The sequence below is a fragment of the Budorcas taxicolor genome, chromosome 15 (assembly GCF_023091745.1).
Source record: "Budorcas taxicolor isolate Tak-1 chromosome 15, Takin1.1, whole genome shotgun sequence".
In the NCBI taxonomy this organism is placed as follows: domain Eukaryota; kingdom Metazoa; phylum Chordata; class Mammalia; order Artiodactyla; family Bovidae; genus Budorcas; species Budorcas taxicolor.
Genome location: NC_068924.1, coordinates 21,367,662 through 21,393,386, shown reverse-complemented (window position 1 = coordinate 21,393,386; position 25,725 = coordinate 21,367,662). Strand labels below are relative to the sequence as shown.

At 39.1% G+C, this 25,725-nt stretch overlaps 1 protein-coding gene across 3 annotated transcripts in view; it reads right to left on the bottom strand.

Moving 5' to 3' along the window:
* Window positions 1–25,725, bottom strand: part of SIK2 (salt inducible kinase 2) — a 133,993-nt gene that overhangs the window by 96,963 nt on the left and 11,305 nt on the right. For all 3 annotated transcript variants that reach the window (XM_052653070.1, XM_052653072.1, XM_052653071.1), the window contains exons 2-3: window positions 21,333–21,449; window positions 17,951–18,014 (exon numbers count right to left, since the gene is read on the bottom strand). In XM_052653070.1, the coding sequence (XP_052509030.1) occupies window positions 17,951–18,014; window positions 21,333–21,449 (181 nt within the window). The remainder of the gene's footprint in view (window positions 1–17,950; window positions 18,015–21,332; window positions 21,450–25,725) is intronic.

The following is a 25,725-nucleotide window of genomic DNA, read 5'->3' as shown; positions in this document are numbered from 1 at the left end:
TAAAGTTCACAATGTCTAGCATCCAATAGAAGAAAAAAAAAAAAAGCATTAGACATAACAAAAAGCAGGAAAATGCAACCTATAGCCAAGAGAAAAACATGAGAGAAAACAGACCCAGAAGTGATATAAATGATGGAATTATCAAACAGTAACAATAAAAGGGTTATTTTAATTTGCTCAGGTATTTAAAGGAAAACATAGTGATGAGAAAAAAAGTAACACTGAGAGGAAAGTATATAGGTTTAAAATCTTTCCAGACATAAGGCAATAAATCACATCTAAGAAAAAAGAATCGGAGATGGGGAAAAGAACCCATTATATTAATAGAACTTGGAAACAAAAAGTCTAATTGTTGAATTACAAACCTCCACTGACTGGAGACACCTGAAACCTCAGCAATGGAAAACACCTTGAATGAATATAACTGACCCATAAGAATTCCCCCCAAATTCTTGAACTGATGGCACAAGGAACTCTGAAAGTTGGTGTGAGTGAAGCTGAAACAAAGGTGATCAGTTGAAGATGTTTTAAGAAGCAATTCAATCCCCAAATCTTCTCATTCTCTACTCCAGTAGAAATCTAGAGGCTTAGTCTCTTAAAAGACTAAAACAGAGGGCTCCTAACTGTAAGGATCCTAGGCCTAGCTGAGGACAGGGATACCACATTGCGAATGTGGTGGTCCTTTAGTCACTAAGTCACGGCCAACTCTTGCGATCCCACGGACTGTACTGTAGCCTGCCAGGCTCCTCTGTCCATGGGATTTCCAGAGTACTAAATAAACAGATGACCACTGGATACTGACAGGCCTTAGACTTCCTTACCCATGAGGTAACCAGGTTTTTACCTTGTGGGTAAAAGACTGGAAGAATCTTCTCATGGGACGCTGTCAACTCAGGAGTGAAAATATAAACATCGGGTATCTCCAATAAACGACACATACAGAGACTGGAGAAAAACTCGTAACTGACAAACCCCATCCACTGGCTTAGTTTCCAGTCAGCCTCTTAGTTCCTTGTTCTTGTCAGGAATTGACAACTAAGTATGTCTAGTAATCATCTAGAAAAAGTTTCCTAACATCAAATATATAGACCAAAACTTACAAACCAACAGAAGAAAGTCAACTTAAGGGAAAAAAGAAGAAAATACACTAAAATTATTGTTGCCCTCAGAGATCTGAGGCATTGCAAAATCATCAAATAAGAAATAGGTGTTCTTTTTAAAAAACAATCAGGGAAAGAAATAAACATAAAGACATTAAAAATATGACAGCAAAGGAAGAGTTGGAAGAAAACGTGTAAAATCTCCCAGAATGCAGAGCAAAAAGGACAAAAACATTAGTTTTGGGAGAATAAAAAAAAAGCCAAGGGCCAGTTCAGAAGGATTAATATCTGATTAACAGGCAATTGTGAGAGAGAAAATCAGGGAAGAAAATTATCAACTAAGTAATTCAGAGCAATTTCCTAGAACCCAAAGCATATGAGTTTTCAGGTTAAAAGGGCCCACCAATAGCCCAATACTAAGAAGTGGGCTTCCCTTGTGGCTCAGGCAGTAAAGAATCTGCCTGCAATGCAGGAGACTCAGGTTTGATTCCTGGGTCGGTAAGTCCCCTGGAGAAGGGAATGGCAACCCACTCCAGTACTCTTGCCTGGAGAATTCCATGGACAGAGGAGCCTGGTGGGCTACAGTCTATGAGGTCGCAAAGACTCAGGCGTGACTTAGCAACTAACACATGAAGTAACACAGACTTACACTAGGGCGCATCAATGTGAAATTTCGGAAGACTAGGGGTCAAGAGAAGTCTTACAAGCTCACAGACAGAAAACAAAAATTCTCAACAAAGTATCAGGAATTGGATCACTCAAAGTTTTTCAAAAGCAATCCTGGAAACTACAAGATAATGGAACCATGCCCTCATTACTCTGAAGGGAAAGTATTTAATTCTATTCCAAGACAAACTATTAAAAATTATGGCAGACATGCAAAATCTCAAGGCAAGTAAAGTGAAAGTCACTCAGCTGCGTCAAGCTCATGCGACCCCATGGACTATACACAGTCCATGGAATTCTCCACGCCGGAATCCTGGAATGAGGAGCTGATTCCTTCTCCAGGGGATCTTCCCAACCCAGGGATCAAGCCCAGTTCTCCCACATTGTAGGTGGGTTCTTTACCAGCTGAGCCAGGCATGTATGGTTTCAAACAATTTACTATACACTCTTTCTTTAGGTTTCCGCTCAAATATGTATCAGAGAGGGTTTCCTGGACCACCTTTCATAAAAGAACAAATCTAACCCTAACCCTATGCACCTTACCTTCTCTCCCAACCTGAAACACTCTCAGTAAAATATAAGGTTCAAGAGGGCAAGGACTATATGTTCACTGATGTGTTCTGAGCACTTAGAACTCCATCTGATATACAACAGACTCTCTCTAAATAATATATTGCTCTGACAGAAACAAAAAAATAAATTTTCAGAAGTGGACAATAGAGCAACAGCAGTCAGACTACCTATTCATATAAGAGGATAAAACGTAGGCATTTTCAGAAATACAAGGTCTCAGTGGTCTCTTTCAGCGACCTCTTTCTGAAAGCAGAAAGATGTTCTCCAAAAGGGGAAGGGAATATCACTCTCTACGTAGACTACGGTTTCCCCATTTATCCTAAGTAGGAAATCTCTCTCTCTTTCCTCCTAATCAGCAAATAAATCTACTTCTAATGTGAAGTGTTACTCACTCAGTCGTGCCCGACTCTGCGACCCCATGGACTGCAGCCCACCTCTGACCATGGGATTTTCCAGGCAAGGATACTGGAGTGGGTTGCCATTTCCTACCCCAGGGGATCGTCCCGACCCAGGGATTGAACCCGGGTCTTCTGCACTGCAGGCAGATTCTTTACCATGTGAGCTATGAGGGAAGCCACCAAATCTCTCTCTGGTTCTCCCCTTTTACAAACAGCTTTCTCTGAATTAATTCAATCTTATTGAAATTCCTGAAAACAACGATTCCCACTTAAAAGAAATTCATGCTTAAAGAAACAGAAAACACAGACTGCCAAAAGCCTCACATTAACAGGAATGGGCTGGGTATGGTTCTGGCCAAGATCAGGACAGCCGATGCTTCTCTCTCCCTGCACTGCACTGTAGCTGAGCTGCGGCCACAGCTGCCAGGCATGAGCGAAGCTCACTGCTCACGACACAGAAGGTCAGCTTTGAGCCATAACTAAAGGCAAGCTGCCAATAATCAGCAGGAGATAGCTGAAATTAATATAGAAGTTAACAGGAAAACTGGACTGCTTTTCAGAAACTCGTCTATTCAATTAAGGCCTGTTACACTTCTATTTCCAAATATACGAAGCTTAAAAGCAATTTACTTAATCATCTCTGACAAATCCATTTCATTCATTAAATGCTCTGAAAACTGTTTCTTAAGATTCACAGACATCAGGTTTTAGACCCAGAAAAATGACTGTTCACTCTACTGCAGTGGTCAAGGCACTTATTTCTTTTTTCTTTTTCAATTCCCTGGACAAGTTACAGTACTGAGCATGCAGCACTTGGTAAACACACACAATCCCCTCATTTCTGGATGACGCCGAGTTTCTGAAATGTTACATGGCTTGCTCCACGATGTTTATATTGCAAGTTAGACCTGGGATTAGCACACAGACCTCACTTGGGATTTTTCTTTTAATGTCTGACCAAATTTTAAAAAGGTGATGGGAGACAAACAGCAACTTTTTGAATTATGAATCATGCTGACTCTTTCATGCAGTTAGTAGTTCCTAAAAGTTAACTAGAAAAATGTACAAGTAATCCAATTAGATAAGGTAACTATGTTACATGAATCAAATAAAAATCCAAAAGAAAATATCCTAAGTTTTATATCCAAGGACAGGCTAACTTTATCTGTCTGAACTTAACATTTGCATACCCCTTCTGAACTGTATATTGGTTTAATATCTTTCTACACTGACATCTACCATCCTCAGGTACATGAAAGCAACATTTGCCTATACATCTGCATAATAGAGTATGTCCAGTTAATTAAGCTCATAAAACACATGATGAGCTGCGACTGCAAAGGCAGACAGGGGGCTAAATCATTATATCAATTCTATATGAACTCTTGATTTTACACACTGAAGGCAATGGGGAAGAACAGAACTATTTTAAGCAGAAAACTGACAAGGATCAGATCTGCATTTTAGAAAGATCATTCTGACAGCAACATGGAAGATGGATTAGAAGAGGGACAGATTTGGAGGCGAAGAGACTTTAGGCTGCTCAAGTTATTAAAGTGAGAAATGATGAAGGTCAAAAGTAAAGCCCTGATGGAAGACACTGGAGAGGTTAAGGACACATTTAAGCACTACTGCACCTGGGACCGTAGTTAATAATTTTAAAACCCAAAGAATGAAAACTTAAATTCTGGAATTATAAAGTAAGGAAAACCTTCACAATTTATTTAAACCTATAATAAAAGGCAAATGAACAATTTGTAAAACATTACCTTTATGCTGTTAAGATAACCAAAGGCTGCAAAAATTGTCACTTAGGGTATCTGAGTAATCACGTGTCTAAAGGTATTTTGGCTAAAACAAAGCCCCCTTTCAGTCACCAGAGCCAGGATCCTAATACATATCCACTGAAAGGGAAAGACAGGAAATGAATCAATAAAGCTCAGGCATATGCTTGGCCTAGAAAGATACAGAATACCAAGGAGCAGAAATCTGAAAACAAACGCCCTGAATAATTTAATTGCTGCTGCTGCTAAGTCACTTCAGTCGTGTCCGACTCTGTGCGATCCCATAGACGGCAGCCCACCAGGCTCCCCCGTCCCTGGGATTCTCCAGGCAAGAACACTGGAGTGGGCTGCCATTTCCTTCTCCAATGCATGAAAGTGAAAAGTGAAAGTCAAGTCGCTCAGTCGTATCCGACTCTTAGCGACCCCATGGGCTGCAGCCTACCAGGCTCCTCCGCCCATGGGATTTTCCAGGCAAGAGTACTGGAGGAATAATTTAATTACCAGGCCATAATCTGCTGACTGCTGGTCTAATTGTTTGAACAGTGCCCAAAGTGTCCGACAAGGTGACCACCCTAAGATTTTGCACCTTTTTCTGCGGATGAACAAATGGACAAACATGAGAAACAGTTCTGAAGAATGCAGGAATCTTGAATAACTTTCATTAATCACACACATAATTCCAAAGGAAAATTTCAGAGTCAAAACTTTATATTTATAAATAACTCTAAGCTCTTTTCAGCAAATTCATTTGCCATTACATACTTCACCCTGCTAGATTAAGAAAATAATATCCTTCAGAGGTGTGCACTAACTGCTATATAAAAATTACTCAGATTAAATTTTTTAGCTCTTATCATTTTACTCCCAAATGGGTTATTTTAGGGACGTGGGAGTTGGAAGAAAGAATGTAACTGTGGGGTGGCAACTACCAGTAAGCACTCAAAAACTGCTCAGTACACTAGAGGAAGCCAATTTTCTCCCTTGATTCAGTTAGCATTTCCTCATTCATGTTTATCTCTTAAAGAGTAGTCCAACAGCAAACTTCTTTCAAAATCTGAACAAAGAAGTACCTTCAGACTACTTCACCTGGCAGTGTTCTCCTGTTGGCTGCACTGAGTAAATAAGGTGTATAAGGTCAAAGTAGACTATTACAACATTCATCCGACAGGTGTTTATAGAATGCTGGGTATTGTGCTAAGTCCTCAACAGGAGCTCACAATCTAGCAGAGATAAAAAGATACACAAGAACTCCTGAATAATAATGAAAGGCAGTATGTAGGCAAATTTTAAAGTGAGTTATACAGGAAAGAGAATGAAATGCTTTCAAAAGAGGAAATCAGTATGGAATTTCAACTAGGCCTTTAAAAAAGACAAGACTTGAATATATAGAGTGAAAAGAATGTTCCTGGGCTCCAGATCAGCAAGAACACAGATCTGGAATCAGAAATTCACACGTTCTGAGAATCAAAATGAAGATTAGCCTAGTTATGGGTTTTGTGGTCATTAGATTAGATTTGGTCATTAGAGCTGGTAAGAAGTCCACCAGCCAGTTTTCCAAAGTACTGAAGACAAGGGTTCAAATTCTTCCTACTTCCATTAAAGGCAAGGAGGGAAGATGGGACCAGAACAACACAGAAGCTCGATCAAGGAGAACAGTTCCATACACTATTGTGGACAAACTGTTACACGCTTTGCCTGTTTCTAGTTTTAACGATCATTTAATTAATTATGATTAAATCAATTATATCCTTCAAGATTCAATTAATTGACATGCTTAAGGGGATGAGGGGGAGGGCTCAGAATCCTTCAGGCAGAAGAAACAGTAATGTGCAATGACACTGTGACAGAAGAAGCTTGTTAAATTCAAAAAACTTTCAGCAGGCACATAACCAGTTAGCACAGTGGGGTCATTCACAGCCCAGCCTCTGAAGTCAGGCTCCGTCTTCAAGCCTTGGTTATATTGGTTATTTGCTCGTGTGCTGTGTGACTTGGGCAAACTGTGTAACCTGTTTCTCAGTCTCCTCTATCGTAAGATGGAAATATTCGCGGTCCCTATCTGATAAGGTTTTTGCGAGGACAAAGTGACACAGTAAATGGACAGCAGAATGTCCAACACATGGCAAGTGTTCAAGGAACGATAGTCTTTGTTGTGAATGTTCTTAAGGCCCAGACAAATCATCTTTACGGGCCTTGTTCAAGTTCCTGCACTTTATTCCAAAAACAATGGAAGCCTCTGAAAAGTTTTATCAGTTCTAATCGGATTTTGGTTTTAAAAAGATGGCTTACTTAGTACCCGCTATTAGAAACCTCAAAGGAAAATTTTATTCTAGAATTTATTACTGAGAAAACGGTTTTCTTTCTTTAAAGAATAGGCATCTTTTTCTTAGATAAAATTCTGTAGATGGCTACATCTTCTTTTCATTTGACAGCCAGAAAGCTTAGAGCCTAACCTGAAGCTCTTAGGCCCTTACTGCTTCTGTGTTCTCTTCCTTCACTTTCCATAGCTGTTTTCTACTCTTATATGTATTCTCTGATTCAGTCCTTTATTCTTGCTTCTATTTTAGAATGATTATTTTTGTATTATTTTCATTTAAAGCTTTTTCAATCATCTGCAGAATAAGGTGCAATCTAATCAACCAAACAAAAATTAAGGGCATAAAGACCGTAGCCTCATAATGCAGGAATCATGCACTGTAGATGCATTCTCAGCATGCCACCAAAATCACTCTTTTGGCCTAAACCTAGTCAGATGAAGCAAGAAAACCAGATGGCGCAGGAAACCTCTCTCTATGCAAAGGAGTGGGTGAGGAGAGATGAAGACCCGAGGCCTTTCCTGAATGAGCAGGGCACAGTCAGGGCAGTCAGCACCAGAAGCACAGGGAACCTGCAAGCGGCGAGGTGTAGCAAGCTACGCACAGACTCAAGGTTAGAGTTTTAATTTTTCATATATGCATGGTTTTTTCCCAAAGTACTTCACCCTCGTCTTAACCTTCAGCTGCTCCACTGCTGTTTCTCGGCTCCTGAGACTCCTTTGTTGCTTCACTCATCTCGCTCCTGAACTCGGATCTCACGGTTAGCCACCACTGGAACGTGTGCGGGCCTCTGTCCTCGTCCCCTCCCAGCATCCAGCCTGGCTCATTCACGGTGTCCACTGTTTCCCCTCCTGGGTTGGAAAGCACTGCTCATTGGGAGTCTACCATGAATGCCCTCCCACAGAGCTAATGATCGATGCTTTCATTCATATGAACACCACCAGCTGCTCTGAACCCTTCCCCACACCACAGTGTCTAATGGATCATTCTTTCCCTGATGCCTCACTTGCTACACTACAGAATTAAGTCTGTTCTATACAAACAAACTCATCTTCCTTCTATGTCCCCCAAAGTGCCTTTGTAGCCATGTCCTTGGCCCAAGCTTTAATTCTCACTGAGCGTGCACCCCTGCACACCTTCTCAGAGAAGGAGGAATTCCTCCCCTCTAAGCCGACCATTCCCTCTGTGCTCCTGATCCCGCTGTTTCTTGTCTAACCTTGGACCTTGTTTCACCAACTGTTTCTTCTTTCCTATCTATATTCTTTTCTTTCCTAGCATCTTCAAACACTAAGACCACCACCACAAACCGTGACACATACTGAATTCCACAGACCCCAATTTACCCCTCAGTTTTTTCCTTCTCTCCTTTCTACCTTAAAAAAGCCTCAAAATAAGTTTCATAATACCTTTCTCCCTTTTCTCACCATCTATAAGCCCATAACCTTTTGAAATTTGGCTTTATTTCCCAATTTATTGAAAAGTACTCTCTTCAAAGCACTGATGATCTCTCTTTTCCCGTTTTTGACCAAAAACATTTTACAAAATTGGCTTTCATCTTCATCCTTTCAAACTTATGCCAAGTAAAAACTAAACATCACACACACATAGATTAGTTTTTCCCAGCTTTGCTGTTGTTGTTGTTTAGTTGCTAAGTCATGTCTGACTCTCTTGCGATCCCCTGGACTCTAGCCCCCAAGGTGTCCACGGGATTTTCCAGGTAAGAATACTGGAGTAGCTTGCCATTTCTTTTTCCAACTGATGATCTCTTAATGACCAAACATATTCCTCTTCATTCTAAACTTCTCTCTTGTCTAATAAGGACAGAAGCTATCCTTCACCAAGTCCTTTTTGCCAACTTGCCTTCATAATCAAAACTCAATTTTTAGCTGCCTTCTCTCTGAGGTCTCATTATTAATTAAAGCTTCGCTCATACTTCTATAGATAATTCTCAAATATATACCTATGTTACTAAACCCCCCCCTTTTTTTTTGAGAGAAAATGATTTAGTGAGGTATAATCTGCATTACAACAAAGTGTAAATTCTTAGAAAGTGATTTAGATGAGTTCTGATCATGGTATACTCTGTATAACCACTACTCAAAACAAAAATCAACATTTCCACTACTCGAGACGGTGGCCTCTTACCCCTTTCTAGTCGATTTTCCCCTCTCCCCAGAAACAATGAAAAGAGACAACCACTTTTCAACCTCATTAACATTGATTAGTGTTGCCTGTTCTAGAACTTCACATGAGGAGGACCATAACAGTATAAACTCTTTTCTGTCTAGCTTCTTTTGCTCAGCATAACGTAGGATTTGTTTATGTTGCTGCATGTATAAGCAGTTCATTCCTTTTTATTGCTGTGTCATCACCCACTGTATTCCTATACATAATTTGTTTTGGATACATTTTCTTCTAGATGGACATTTGGGTTGCTCCTGTTTGTGAAAAAGGTTGCTATGAATATTCTTGTACAAGTCATTTTACGAACATTTGTTTTCATTTTTCTAGAGTAAATACCTAGGAACGGAATGGTTCAGTAACAGGGTAGATATATGCTTAATTTCTAAAAAACCGAGAAATAGTTATTCTGATTTGCTATACATCACATTAGACTCTCATTGCCAATATATGAGAATATTAGCTCCTTCATATTCTCACTAGTGGCTGATTTTATTTTTTGGAGCTCCAAAATCACTGCAGATGGTGACTGCAGCCATGAAATTAAAATATGCTTGCTCCTTAAGAAAAGTATGACCAACCTAGATAGCATATTAAAAAGCAAAGACATTAACTTGCCAACAAAGGTCCGTCTAATAAAGGCTATGGTTTTTCCAGTGGTCATGTATGGATGTGAGAGTTGAACTATAAAGAAAGCTGAGCGCCAAAGAATTGATGCTTTTGAACTGTGGTGTTGGAGAAGACTCTTAAGAGTCCTGTGGACTGCAAGGAGGTCCAACCAGTCCATCCTAAAAGAGATCAGTCCTGAGTATTCATTGGAAGGACTGATGTTGAAGCTGAAATTCCAATACTTTGGCCACCTGATGCCAAGAGCTGATTCATTGGAAGAGACCCTGATGATGGGAAAGATTGCAGGCAGGAGGAGAAGGGGATGACAGAGGATGAGATGGTTGGATGGCATCACCGACTCAAAGGACATGAGTTTGGGTGGACTCCGGGAGTTGGAGATGGAGAGGGAGGCCTGGCGTGCTGCAGTCAATAGGGTTGCAAAGAGTCGGACATGACTGAGGGACTGAACTGAATTGAACTGATTCTCACTAACATTTACTATAATCTTTAAAATGTAAGACATTCTAGTTGATATGTAATGTTATCTCACTGTGACTTTTAATTTGCATTTCTCTGGTGACTAAATTATGTTGAGAAATTTTTCATGTGCTTATTGACCATTAATATATCTTCTTTTGTGAAGCGCTTGGTTCTAGTCTTTTGCACATTGTTAAATTGGGTTGTTTGTCTTTTTTCTGTTGAATTTAAGCTCTCTTTTGAATGTCATTTGCTTCTATATCTTCAACTGCCAACAGCTCACATCAAACTAGATGTCCTGATGTTATCTCTGACAGCACATTTAAAATCTAATTTGTAATTTTCTAGTTGGGAATCAGGTCTCTCTGTTGCTGTCATCCACACCACAAATATTCTTCAATTATATCTGCTTTAAATCGTAACTCTCTCTATTTTCCTCTCTTGTGAACTGACAGATTATAATTATTAATGTACAGACTCAGGAACTGCATGGTTCAAATTCAGACTTCCCCACATATTTGCTGTGTGACTTTGGAAAAATTACTGAATCTTTCAGTGCCTATCTTATTATAAAAGGTTTTTGTGAGGCTTAAATAAATAAATCATATAAAGTACTTTAAATAGCACCCAACGAAAAGGAGTACTCAATAAACGCTGTTATTTAGGAAATATCTCTTGCCTAAAATCTTTTCTCAAGAATCTGACAGTTCAGTTCAGTTCAGTCACTCAGTCGTGTCCAACTCTTTGCGACCCCATGAACTGCAGCATGCCAGGCTTCCCTGTCCATTAGCATGCCAGGCTTCCCTGTCCATTATACTCAAGTCCATTGAGTCGGTGATGCCATCCAACCACCTCATCTTCTGTCGTCCCCTTCTCCTCCTGCCTTCAATCTTTCCCAGCATCAGAGTCTTTTCCAATGAGTCAGTTCTTTGCATCAAGTGGCCAAAGTATTGGAGCTTCAGCTTCAGCATCAGTCCTTCCAATGAATATTCAGAATTGATTTTCTTTAGGATTGACTGGTTGGATCTCCTTGCAGTCCAAGGGACTCTCAAGAGTCTTCTCCAACACCACAGTTCAAAAGCATTAATTCTTCAGCGCTCAGCTTTCTTTATAGTACAACTCTTACATCCATACATGGCTACTGGAAAAACCATAGCTTTGACTAGACAGACCTTTGTTGGCAGAGTAATGTCTCTGCTTTTTAATATGCAATCTAGGTTGGTCATAACTTTTCTTCCAAGGAGCAAGCATATTTTAATTTCATGGCTGCAGTCTGCAGTGATTTTGGAGCCCCCCAAAATAAAGTCTGCCACTGTTTCCACCGTTTCCCCATCTACTTGCCATGAAGGGATGGGACTAGATGCCATGATCTTAGTTTTATGAATGTTGAGCTTTAAGCCAACTTCTTCATTCTCCTCTTTCACTTTCATCAAGAGGCTCTTTAGTTTTTCTTCATTTTCTGCCATAAGGGTGGTGTCATCTGCATATCTGAGATTATTGATATTTCTCCTAGCAATCTTGATTCCAGCTTGTGCTTCATCCAGCCTGGCATTTCGCACGATGTACTCTGCATATAAGTTCTGCATATAAGAATCTGACAATTAACATCTTAATCTAGGCATTCAGCCTCCTATCTCTAGACAATAAAATAATCTCCTAAATCGCTTCTTTCCTCCGTTACTTTACACTACATACCCTTGTTGGATTTATCTTCCTAACCAAGTCCTCACAAAGATAATTACCTTTTGGCTCATCTTCACCTTTTGGCTCACAGACGCCCACTCTAACAAATCATCCTAAGCCTTTATCAAAACACTCAAGGTTTTTCACAACTGACTCTACACACCTCTCTAACATATGCTACTTACTTATAGGAGTAGGTAAAGAATTCAAGAAGTATTCAAAAAACTGTGCCTTAAACAGAAAAAGCCAGAAGCTGCAATATAATCATATTACTTAGGAAAATGGAAGCAAATCTGAATTAACCAGCTGAAAGAAGTACAAGTGGCAGCCCCTGTGAAAGGGAAATAGGGGTGGGGAAGAGGATGGGAAACTGGCATTTTTTGGTAACAAATCTGGCAGAATTGTTTAACTTCTTACCCAAGTACATGTTTAACTTTTGTAAAAATAAAAACTTGTAAGATAGAAAGATACAGACCAAGAAAGATGGAAAGAAAGAGACTGAAGAAGGGAGGAAGGGAAGAAGGAAAGAAGACTAATTATTAACTGAGGCAACTGGTTATCCATAACTAAGGATCATCTGTGGACCTATGTAAGGAATAATTGGGCACATTCATTTACTTAGTGGAGCACCCTATTTGCAGACTGAAGTTTGAATTTTATCCAGTAAGTAATACGAAGGTAAGTAAAGGTTAATGAACACAGTGGTAATATAATAAAAATAATAGTTGGGAAAGATTAAATAGGAAATATATCAGAAATGTACTTGACTGGAAAAGAAATAGAGGTGGTAAAATATGAGGTTTTCATAATTGAGATGAGGTGATGAAAGTCTAGATAAAGGTGATGACTGTGGAAAACAGGATTTAATTTTCAAGTTATTTTCCAAGAACACAAAGTATGACTTGCTGATAACCTAAACTAAAGGAATGGGGAAAAAAAAAAGGTGTGTGCTGGGGGGAGGACACAGGGACTTCCCTGGTGGTACAGTGGTTAGAATTTACCTTCCAATGCAAAGGATGTGGGTTCGTTTTCTGGTCATGCAACTAAGATCCCACATACTGCAGGACAACTAAGCCCGTGTCCCACAACTAGGGAAAGCCTATAGGCCCCAATGAAGACCCATCAACAGCCAAAACAAAGGAAAAAAAACCCCACAATGCCCTCCAGCACAGAGGAGGCACTAAAGGTATTTGTAAAGAGTAACCTCAATAATATAAACATGAACAATAGATTTTAACATATAGTTCTTAATACATAGTTGAACATTACATTTGTGTCATCTAAAACAGACTGAAAAGATTTGCAGCTCAGAATCTACTTGGAATGTTACATATACATTTTCACTACTTGATTAATATTCTGTGCACTTCATCTTCTCACTTTCTATTTTACTGTCCTTGTGGTTACCACATCAGAAATTGGCTTTGCTTGCAACTACTTAAATCTACAGCTTACTGTGTCTTATCTTCCACATTTACTCTGGCCGTTTTATAGTCAAAATAAACTTTTTATATTAAAAATCTCAAAATTATGCTTCAATTTATATAAAACAATGTGACCCAACTTTAATCATCAAAGGTCTTAGCAAGAAGGAGTAACAGAATTTTCCATTTTCATAAAAATGACATCTAACACATAATAGCCATTTCTCTCTAGTTTATCGATAAAATTGCAGCCTGAAGCTTGAAAAAGTATTCCAATGAATAAAGACTTCAAAGGCCTTCCCCTGACCCCACTGCCCTTCTCAACTACCTTACCCCCCCTTTTTTCCCCTCTCTTTGTGAAGAAGAAATCCTTTTAAGAGCTGTGTATTTGGCTCTCTCTGGTTTTCTTCTCTCATTTGCTCTTGAACATAGCTTTGGCCAATTCACTCCACCAAAACTGCTCTTACCAAGGGCCAGATACAATGGTTAAACGTCGCTCCTCATCCTTCTTGACTACCAGCAGCATCTGCTACAGACGCTCACCCTGTCCTTCTGAAAACACTTTCTTCATGTGTTGGTTTTCAGGACACTGCATTCTTTTGGTTTTCTTCTCTTCTTCTTTGCTGGTTCTTCCAAGTTTTAAATGTTTGACTGCCTCAGGGATGAGACATTGGTCTCTTTCCTAATATTCAATATTTGGGTGGTTTTCATCTGTCAAGAAATCCTACTGATTCTACTCATCCAAAACATACCATTAGCATACTTAGCACCATGCGCACTTCTGCTACCCTGGTCTGAGCCATCATTCTCTCTCCTACCTGGGCTCCCATTTCCATCCTTGCTCACTATCATCTATTGCTCACTACTATCTCTTCATCGCAGCCAGTGATGCTCTAAAAATATTAACTTAGGGACTTCCATGGTGGTCCAGTGGCTAAGACTACGTGCTTCCAATGAGGGGGCATGGATTTGATACCTGGTTGGGGAACTAAATCCTATAAGCTCTTGTTGTTGTTCAGTTGCTCAGTCATGTCTGACTCTTTGAGACCCCATGGACTGCAGCATGCCAGACTTCCCTGTCCTTCACCATCTCCCACAGCTTGCTCAAACTGATGTCCGTTGAGTCAGTGATGCCACCCAACCATCTCATCCTCTGTTGTCCCCTTCTCCTCCTGCCCTCAATCTTTCCCAGCATCAGGTCTTTTCAAATGAGTCAGCTCTTTGCATCAGGTTGCCATAATACTGGAGTTTCAGCTTTAGCATCACTCCTTCCAAAGAACACCCAGGGCTGATCTCCTTTAGAATGGACTGGTTGGATCTCCTTGCAGTCCAAGGAACTCTCAAGAGTCTTCTCCAACACCACAGTTCAAAAGCATCAATTCTTTGGCACTCAGCTTTCTGTATAGTCCAACTCTCACATCCACACATGACTACTGGAAAAACCACAGCTTTGACTATACAGATCTTTGTTGGGCCATAAGCTCTGGGATGCAGCATTAAAAAAATATATGTGTGTGTGTGTGCATATATATATAGATTAGATGCAATCACTTCTTTGCTCAAATACCTCTCTAATGGTTCTCTAATTTTGTTGAAGGGAAGAATCACATTCCTTACGTGGTCTGCAAAGCCCCCAAATCTGCCCCACTGCTGCCTCACCTCTACCTTTCTGATCTTGTCTGACCTTTCTACTGTTCCTCCTTGCTGGCTCTTCCCTGTTGCTTGCTTCTTTCCAGTTGCACTGGCCTCCCTGCTACGCCTTGAACATGCCAAGCACACTGCTGCCTCAGTACCTTTGCATTTACTCTTTCCTCTACTGGGATCACTCTCATTTCCCTACATCTTCCACTCTGCTTTCAAGTCTTGGTGCAAATGTCAGCAAGGCCTTTCCTGACCACTCTGTGTCAGACCACAAACAACTCTCCCACTCCACATGCCCCCTTCCTTTCTTTCTTATTTTTATAGCATGTACTGCCACCTAGTATACTATATACAATTTACTTATTTTGCATATTGTCTCTCTCCCCACAATAAAACCTAAGGTTCCTGAGATAAGGAATTTTTGTCTGTTTTTCTTATTGAGGAATTCTTCCCACACAGAAAAGTCTGCGGTATACAATCAGTTTTCAATAAAGATTTCTTGAAAGACAATTAACATGGGGTAGCCAGCATTGTAAACTAGACTTTTTTGGCTTCAAGCCCACACAATTCTACTAAAACATCAGTTAAGAAGCCTCTAGTTGAAACAAATAGCTAAAGAATTTAAATAACTTGAAGACACAGAAATAATAATAGCTATCCAAAATGAAATGCAGAGAGAAAGAGGAATTTTCTAAATTAGAATCAGTGAGCAGTGGGAGGACTTCAAAGAGCCTAATATATGTGTAATTGGAGTCTCTGAAGAAAAGGCCAGAAGTATAATGGCTGAAATTTTTCTGAATTTCACGAAAACTTAACATTCACAAATTTAAGAAGCAACAAACAGCAAACCTAAGAATCATGAAGAAAACCATACAAAGGCACATCATAATCAAACTGTTAAAAACAGTGATAAACAGAAAATCTTAGGAGCAGCCAGGGAAAAAAGGGCACTTTATATACGATATATAAAGGAAAAAGATGACAGCAGATTTCTTGTCAGAAATAATGCAAAAGAGAAGACAGTGGAGCAATATCTTTAAAGCACTGAAGGAAAAAAGTCAACCTAGAATTACATATCCAGTACAAGTGTCATTGAAGAATAGACAAAATAAGGATTATTTTAGATACACAAAAGCTTAAAGATTTCATCATCAACAGACCCGCTCTGTAAGAAATGCTAAATGAAGTCCTTCAGGCAGAAGAAAAATGATGCCAGATAAAAGTATGTTTCCAAATAAAAGAATAAAGATGAGAAAACAGGCATCCACATATAGGGATATGTCAACGGTAACTCCACTAGTAAATGCATGAATTTTAAAAATAATGAAATCTCTTTAAAACATAATTAACTTTTTAAACAAAAAGAACAACACTGCATTTTGTGTTTCATAAAACAGGTATAAATAAAATGTATGACAAGACAATAAAGGCAAGGAGGCGTTAAACAGAAGTATATCATCAAGGACTTCTCTGGTGATCCAGTGATTAAGAACTTGCCTTGCAATGCAGGGGGTATAGCTTCGATCCCTGGTCCAACTAAGATTCCACCTGCCATGGGACAACTAAGTTTGTGTGCACAACTACTGAGTCCACGTGCCCACATGACACAATGAAGATCTCAGGTGACACAACAAAGACCTGACACAGCCAAAGTAATTAACTCATTAAAAAAAAACAAGTATATTATTTTAAGGTTCTTGCTAGTGGTAAAGAACCCGTCTGCCAATGCAGGAGATGCAAGGGATATGGGTTCAACCCCTGGATCAGGAAGATCTCCTGGAGGAGGAAACAGCAACCCACTCCAATATTCTTGCCTGAAAATCTCATCAACACAGGAGCCTGACAGGCTATAGTCCATGAGGTCACAAAGAGTTGGACAGGACTGAGCGACTGAGCATAGTAATATATACTATATGTTAAGTGGTGAATATTATTTGAAGGTAGTCTCTAAGTTAAAGACTTACACATGAATGTTCACAGCAATTCGTGTGTAGTAGCCAAAAACTGCAGCCAACTGAAATGTCCATCCACACACAAATGGATAAGCAACCTGGGGTATATTTACAAAATTATATACAACCTACAATAAAATGAAATGATACGCTGGTATGTCCAACTAAATGGAAGGATCTTAAAATAATTATACTGAGAGAAAACAGCCAGATGAAGAAAAGGTACAGACTACATGAGTACCTTTAAACTGCCGAAGAAATAATCTATAGTGACAGAAAACACATCAGTGCTTGCCTAGTGGTGAAGTGGGGCAAGAGAGATTACAAAGGGTTATGAAGAAACTTTGGGAAGTGATGGTTATCTTGATGGCAGTGATGGTTTCTTTCACACGTGTGTCTGAAAACTTATTAAACTGTTCACATTAAGTACACACAATTTATTGTATGTGAAGTCCTCAATAAAGCTGTTTCAAAAACAATTTTGGACTTAGGTTAAAAAACAAAATATTTAGACTATTTATGGTGTTCTTATTCCATAAAGTAACAATAAAATAGATGAAAGCTAGAACCAATAAAATAGTTATAATTTTTAAGAGTTAGAATAGATCATATAAACCAATTAATCAAATATTTTTTATTAAGAAATAAAGAAACTGAGAGTCCCAGAGAGGTTTAGCAACTTCCCAGAGATCTACAGCTAAAGTTAACAGCGTACTAAACCGTAAAATCCACAACAGCAGGGACTGTTATTTAGGTCACCACTGTATCCCCTACACCTAGTACAATGTCTGAGACATAGTACAAGCTCAATAAATATTTGTTGACTTATCTTTTACCCTGTAAAAAGAGTAAAAAGGAAGATTAAAAGAATCTCCTTTGCAGTATGACTGAAAGTTTCCCGCAACTTTGATTTTCCAATCTCTTCAACACAGATGAGAGACTTAAGCAATAGCTTTAATATCATAAATATAAGAGAACAAATTATATTCTATCTTTTTAGCTTACTGTATATTTTATTATAATATAATACTTTAAAATTTCTAATTCACATTAGCAACTTTTAAGCAAGCAGGAGAATTAATAGAAAATACTCTATTCAAAAAGCTTACTGACATTTTTCAAATTAAAATATTAAAAGAAATGTGCTTACCAAAAATTTCTCCATTTTTGGCATATTCTGTCACAAGGTACAACATGCTTTTGGTCTCCATTACCTATTGATAAGTAATTCCATATTAGTTTGACAGGAAAAGATTGCTATTTACTACAACATTCTGTGATATTGTTGTTGTTTAGTCACTAAATCATGTCCAACTTTGTGACTCCATGAACTGTAGCTCGCCAGGCTACTCTGTCCATAGGATTTTCCAGGCAAGAATAATGGAATGGGTTGCCATTTCCTTATCTAGGGGATCTTCCTGACCCACAGACTGAACCTGCGTCTCCTGCATTGGCAGGTGGATTCTTTACTACTGAGCCACCAGGCAAGACCTCTATGGAATTACCTAAATTAAAACAACTAATAAAAGTGTCAAGTTATGGACGATTCAGAAGCTGGTGATGTTTATAAGACTGACAATATCCTTATCCTAATACCTTTGTGAAAACTCTAGATTATGCGTCTTCCCAACGTGGTTTACAACCAGCAGCAGCAGCACTGCCCCAGACGCCTGTTAGAAGCGTAAACTCTCAGACCCCACGCCAGATCTACTGACACAGATTTACACTTTCACCACACCTTCAGCAGACTACCATTCTTATTCAAGTTTGAAAAATACGGATATAGGTAATAGGAGTTTTGAAGAACAACTTTTTAACCTCCTCAGTGACTTTTCTAGCTGTGTTATATGGTAGATTCTGATTAAGAAATGAATAATAGAGCTGTTAATCTGGCCTGTAACCTAGCTAATCTGTCACAGTGTGGTAATCCTCTTACTACACTTTCATATTTTTACAAAGTACTGTTATTTTAAAACATTGTTCAAAATCTTCTTCCACAGTTCCACTGCAATACATTTTTATTTAAATTAGTTTTTCTAAATCTAGAAAGGAACATACATACTGGCACATGCTAGTAAATGTAATATTTAACTACTATCTACTGAAAGGCTAAAAACCAATTCTGCTCTAACATTCAGATTTAAGACTGTTCTAAAACATGCTAGAAAACTAAGGGCTACCTACAATTTGGGTCTAAACAAGTCAAAGAGTAAGTCAATGTAACTGATTACTGGAGTTCAAATAAGCACAGAATTATCATGTGAATCATGGCAGCTTTTGGTTTGTTTGCTTTGTTTATTAACTGAAGTATAGTTGAAGAATCAGGAGAAGGCAATGGCACCCCACTCCAGTACTCTTGCCTGGAAAATCCCATGGATGGAGGAGCCTGGTAGGCTGTAGTCCATGGGGTCGCTAAGAGTCAGACACGACTGAGCGACTTCACTTTCACCTTTCACTTTCATGCCTTGGAGAAGGCAATGGCACCCCACTCCAGTACTCTTGCCTGGAAAATCCCATGGATGGAGGAGCCTGGTAGGCTGTAGTCCATGGGGTCGCTAAGAGTCAGACACGACTGAGCGACTTCACTTTCACCTTTCACTTTCATGCCTTGGAGAAGGCAATGGCACCCCACTCCAGTACTCTTGCCTGGAAAATCCCATGGATGGAGGAGCCTGGTAGGCTGTAGTCCATGGGGTCGCTAAGAGTCAGACACGACTGAGCGACTTCACTTTCACCTTTCACTTTCATGCCTTGGAGAAGGAAATGGCAACCCACTCCAGTGTTCTTGCCTGAAGAATCCCAGGGACGGGGGAGCCTGGTGGGCTGCCATCTCTGGGGTCACACAGAGTTGGACACGACTGAAGTGACTTAGCAGCAGCAGCAGCTGAAGAATCACGGTAGTTTTAACCTCACTTTGGGCTATGGTTCATCAGACTTCTAAGCATGTGATTAGTTTATTACAAGCATCCTCTTTAGGGGAAAAAAAAAAGCTTAAAGGGAGAAGTACTCTGATATAAATTTGATCTAAGAGGCCCTCCACAGTTTTAGAACCTTAGGAATTGTTTTGAGTGGCACATACACCGAGTCTCTCATTCTCAGCTAACGGAAATGCTCTCCAACAGTCTCCACAAGGTTTAAACTAAAAATCTCTCTCAATAATGCCAAATATGTATGTATATGTATGTATACATGTAAATGTATACATACACACATATGTAGATGTGTTTATGAATACATACATGCAGAGACACAAACTGTATACTTGTGCCATTTTATAAATACATACATTATAAAATGAACACAAGAAGATAAACAAAAAAGATAAACAGACTTGGAAGTTCTAATTTTTTTTTACTATATCCCGAGGGACACTTGTGCTAACCAATCTGAGCGCACAGAGTAGTGTTCTGGACTTCCAAGGGGGTGCTAGTGGTAAAGAACACACCTGCCAATGCAGACGTAAGAGACGTGGGTTCCATCCCTGGGTCAGAAAGATCCCCTGGAGGAGGGCACGGCAACCCACTCCAGTATTCTTGCCTGGAGAATCCCATGGACAGGGGAGTCTGGCAGGCTACAGCCCATAGGGTCACACAGAGTCAGATGTGACTGAAGTGACTTAGCATGCATGCATACAACAGCGTGCTAGCTCCAGCTCACTGAGGGAGGGAGAAAACGGCTCTGACTTTTAAACCAATTTCTGCAGAGTAAAAATACTCCTACCATCACTGATTTTGAGCTATTAGCATGTTAACTGACTCACAAAACTTCTGAAAATTTGACAATCAGCTCCCACAGCAAGTATAGGCTGAGCACAGCACATCTCTAAGGTCACACACTGCACTTTGGAGAGCAAAGTCATAGACTAGCAAGCACACTATAACATTTTAGCTTAAAAATAGTTTTCTAACATAAAAATTTTAAATATTAATGAATAGAAATATAAAATGTTTTGTATTACATTACCATTCTGAAACATAAATTTAGAAATCTGAGAAAAATCTTCCTTTTTAAAAACATGGCTTATACTTGAAACTCATGCAGTTTATTTTATGAAAATTACACCTTAATAAGGTTATTTTTTTTTAATGAATGATTTGCTTTACCTGATAAAAGAACCCTCCCTTAAATAAAGACTTGACTTTAGGTATTATAATGTATGTCACTAAAGTAAGTCTATTTTAGCCTTTGTAGTTTATATAACATAAACAGCATTATTTTTTAAATAAGCAAAACTGTTGTATCCATTAAACCACCCACCACTAAAGCCAGCAGGTTTAAGCAGATTATCATAAATGCACAACTACAAACTTTGAAAGTAAATAACTTACAGTCTGAGAAACAACTTAAAGTTAAGCTGGTAGTAGTTTTTATCTCCTAATTTTTAACTATAGAGAAATGGAAGCATTCATATTAATAAAGGCATATAATTATCTTTTTAGAGACTGAAAAAACTAACATAAAAGAGAAAAATGATGATGTAAAATAGAGTACTGAATGTGAGAAGCATGTAGAAGTATAAAGTTAAGTCATACCTGATAAAGTTTGATTATGTGAGGGTGGTCTAACAGTTTCATTATTTTGACTTCTCGGTAGATTTTCTCAAGGTTCACTTCATCCAGCTGAGATTTGTCTATTATTTTTATCGCCACCTGCATCCCAGACACAAATAAATACAATTAGTATAAAATGGTTAACATTTTCCAGTTACAAATTTTTAAAATAAATGACATCTAAGACTCTACCAGTACGTAGGTCCCCATGACAATGATGATAACTAGCTTAAATTCAATGCTCATTCATGCATCTTATTATGTCTCAAACATCTGCCATGTTTAAGGTGCTGTGGCAGATTTTGTTTGGGAGTGTTTTTAATGTGGTATGATGAATAACCCTTTAAAGCTTTATTTTAATGTGTTATGAAGAAAAATAGCCCTTTAAAGTTTTACTTTAATAAAACATAATTCTCTTTTGCTACAACTGTTAACTCCTTACTCCATTTAAAAACTGAAGAAATAAAGTCTCAGCAATTTCAACAAGTTGTCTTTCAATGCAAAGTACCTATAAACAAATCATCAACCAAATAGAAGATAGCTTCTATGATAACTGAAATACAATTTGTCTAGAAAAGCAATGGACGGGTTCCAAAGTATACTGACTTATTTTTCTGGGAAAAAAAACTGAGTATAAAAATCTAACTACTTGAAAAATGCCAATTGGATTAAATTTTGTTTTAAAAATCAAGTGCAAAACTTCAAATGTTAGTAATTATATGAAATTTTTACTTAAAGGAATATGATTTTCAAAAAACATGGCCTCTTCCTGTCATAGCTAGACAGAATAATTTGAAGGTGATGCATCTGAAGGTGAATAACTAGGCAGTCATAAAACAACAACTGTGCAATTTTTTTCATGGAACCAAAAATAACTATTTTTTTTTAATTCAGTAGGCATTTAGTTAGGAAATAAGTCATTCTGACTTAAATAAAACTTTCAGATAATTGGGAACCACCCAAACTTAATTATAGTAAGTTCTGAAGAAATTCTGAAATGTACTTCACATTCTACCCAAAAGCATTCTGAACATAATTCAGGTTTTATGTTGTTGTTTCAGGATAATTTTTAGTATCAATTCTTGTACTGCTGGCTTCCCAGGTGGCGCTAGTGGTAAAGAACCTGCCTACCAATGCAGAAGACGTAAGAGCTGTGGGTTCAATCCCTGGGTCAGGAAGATTCCCTGGAGGAGGGTATGGCAACCCACTCAAGTATTCTTGCCTGGAGAATCCCAAGGACAGAGCTCAGTGGGCTACAGTCCAGAGAATCACACAGAGTTGCACACGACTGAAGTGACGCAGCACAACACTCATTTTATTGCCATAACATTTATAGTTCAATACTCCTACAAAGTAACCAAGATAATTGGACTCAACTTGTCAATTCACTGATTTGAATTCACCAGGCTGATTCCTTAGTGGCTCAGACAGTAAAGCGTCTGCCCACAAGGCAGGAGACCCAGGTTCAATTCCTGGGTTAGGAAGATCTCCTCGAGAAGGAAATGGCAACCCACTCCAGTATTCTTGCCTGAAAAATCCCATGGACAGAGGAGCCTGGTAGGCTACAGTCCAGTTCAGTTCAGTTCAGTTACTCAGTCATGTCCAACTCTTTGCGACCCCATGAATTGCAGCATGCCAGGCCTCCCTGTCCATCACCAACTCCCGGAGTTGACCCAAACTCATGTCCATCAAGTCGGTGATGCCATGCAGCCATCTCATCCTCTGTGGTCCCCTTCTCCTCCTGCCCCCAATCCCTCCCAGCATCAGAGTCTTCCAATGAGTCAACTCTTCACATGAGGTGGCCAAGTATTGGAGTTTCAGCTTTAGCATCATTCCTTCCAAAGAACACCCAGGACTGATCTCTAGAATGGACTGGCTGGACCTCCTTGTAGTCCAAGGGACTCTCAAGAGTCTTCTCCAACATCACAGTTCAAAAGCATCAATTCTTCGGCGCTCAGCTTTCTTCACAGTCCAACTCTCACATCCATACATGACCACTGGAAAAACCATAGCCTTGACTAGATAGACCTTTGTTGGCAAAGTAATGTCTCTGCTTTTCAATATGCTATCTAGGTTGGTCATAACTTTTCTTCCAAGGAGGAAGTGTCTTTTTAATTTCATGGCTGCAGTCACCATCTGCAGTGATTTTGGAGCCCCCAAAAATAAAGTCTACACTGTTTCCACTGTTTCCCCATCTATTTCCCATGAAGTGATGGGACTGGATGCCATGATCTTTGTTTTCTGAATGCTGAGCTTGAGGTCAACTTTTTCGCTCTCCTCTTTCACTTTCATTAAGAGGCTTTTTAGTTTCTCTTCACTTTCTGCCATAAGGGTGGTGTCATCTGCATATCTCAGGTTATTGATATTTCTCCCGGCAATCTTGATTCCAGCTTGTGCTTCTTCCAGCCCATCGTTTCTCATGATGTACTCTGCATAGAAGTTAAATAAGCAGGGTGACAATATACAGCCTTGATGTACTCCTTTTTCTATTTGGAACCAGTCTGTTGTTCCATGTCCAGTTCTAACTGTTGCTTCCTGATCTGCATACAGGTTTCTCAAGAGGCAGGTCAGGTGGTCTGGTATTCCCATCTCTTGAAGAATTTTCCAGTTTATTGTGATTCTCACAAAGGCTTTGGCATAGTCAATAAAGCAGAAATAGATGTTTTTCTGGAACTCTCTTCCTTTTTCCATGATCCAGTGGATGTTGGCAATTTGATCTCTGGTTCCTCTGCCTTTTCTATTTTTTTTTAAATTTTATTTAAAATAAAAATAAAATTGCCATACATTGACATGAATCCACCATGGGTGTACATGCGTTCCCAAACATGAACCCCCCTCCCACCTCCCTTCCCATGACATCTCTCTGGGTCATCACCGTGCACCAGCCCCAAGCATGCTGTATCCTGCATCAGACATAGACTGGTGATTTGATTCTTACATGATAGTATACATGTTTCTGGTTCCTCTGCCTTTTCTAAAACCAGTTTGAACATATGGAAGTTCACGGTTCACGTATTGCTGGCTTGGAGAATTCTGAGCATTACTTTACTAGCATGTGAGATGATGCAATTGTGCGGTAGTTTGAGCATTCTTTGGCATTGCCTTTCTTTGGGATTGGAATGAAAACTGACCTTTTCCAGTCCTGTGGCCACTGCTGAGTTTTCCAAATTTGCTGGCATATTGAGTGCAACACTTTCACAGCATCATCTTTCAAGATTTGAAATAGCTCAACTGGAATTCCATCACCTCCACTAGCTTTGTTCGTAGTGATGCTTTCTAAGGACCACTTAATATCCAGGATGTCTGGCTCTAGGTGAGTGATCACACCATCATGGTTATCTTGGTTTTTAATTCCCTTAGACTCCTGTTAATACAATTAATTCTTTCTTCTTCCCTTACAGCTCTCTGTCCTGTGCTGTCAAAGTCCTACTGTAATGTTTATTTCTTACCGTTCTCTATTTCTATTTTGCCGTCCATAGCTTGTTGCCTAATTTGAATTAACTGTAACTCACAGAACTCAAGCTTCCCAAGGGAAGTCAGATTACTAAATATAATGGGTAAAATTAAATTTATTGCCTAAGAAGAAAGGTGGTAGCTCCTTCTTTAAGCAGTAAAGTTTGCAGGTTTTGTGACAGTTTCATTATGTTTGGTGGAGAAGGCAATGGCAACCCACTCCAGTACTCCTGCCTGGAAAATCCCATGGACGGAGGAGCCTAGAAGGCTGCAGTCCATGGGGTTGCGAAGAGTCAGACATGACTGAGCAACTTCACTTTCACGTTTCACTTTCATGCATTGGAGAAGGAAATGGCAACCAACTGCAGTGTTCTTGCCTGGAGAATCCCAGGGAGAGCAGAGCCTGGTAGGCTGCCGTCCATGGGGTCGCACAGAGCTGGACATGACTGAAGCGACTTAATAGCAGCAGCAGCATTATGTTTGGTGGTATTTTATTTATTCCCATGATCAAAATATTCTAGAAAGTAAGACTGCTAGATGAGTGACTGATTAATACTGTACTTACTATTAGGAACCTTATTGGACCCCCTTCACCTAATTAAGAGTATGACAGAATACAGTATTATCAGTTATTCTGGGTAACTTGGGGTAAAAGCTGTCAGATAAAAGGGTAAGTGTATATTTTATTATTCTCAATATTCGTTAGGAAGGTAAGATGGAGGTTTACAGACATGCATATTTTTTTTTAACATTTCTAAAGCATTGTATGTAATTCTTTAAACATATGTAGTGAAAAAAAGTAGAATTCATATAAAATCAGAACTTAAAAAAGCAAAAAATAGAAATATTTAGTCAATTTACTCAAATGAAGAAAACTTTAAATGATACAGAACTGAAAATATCAGAAATTTATATACAATAA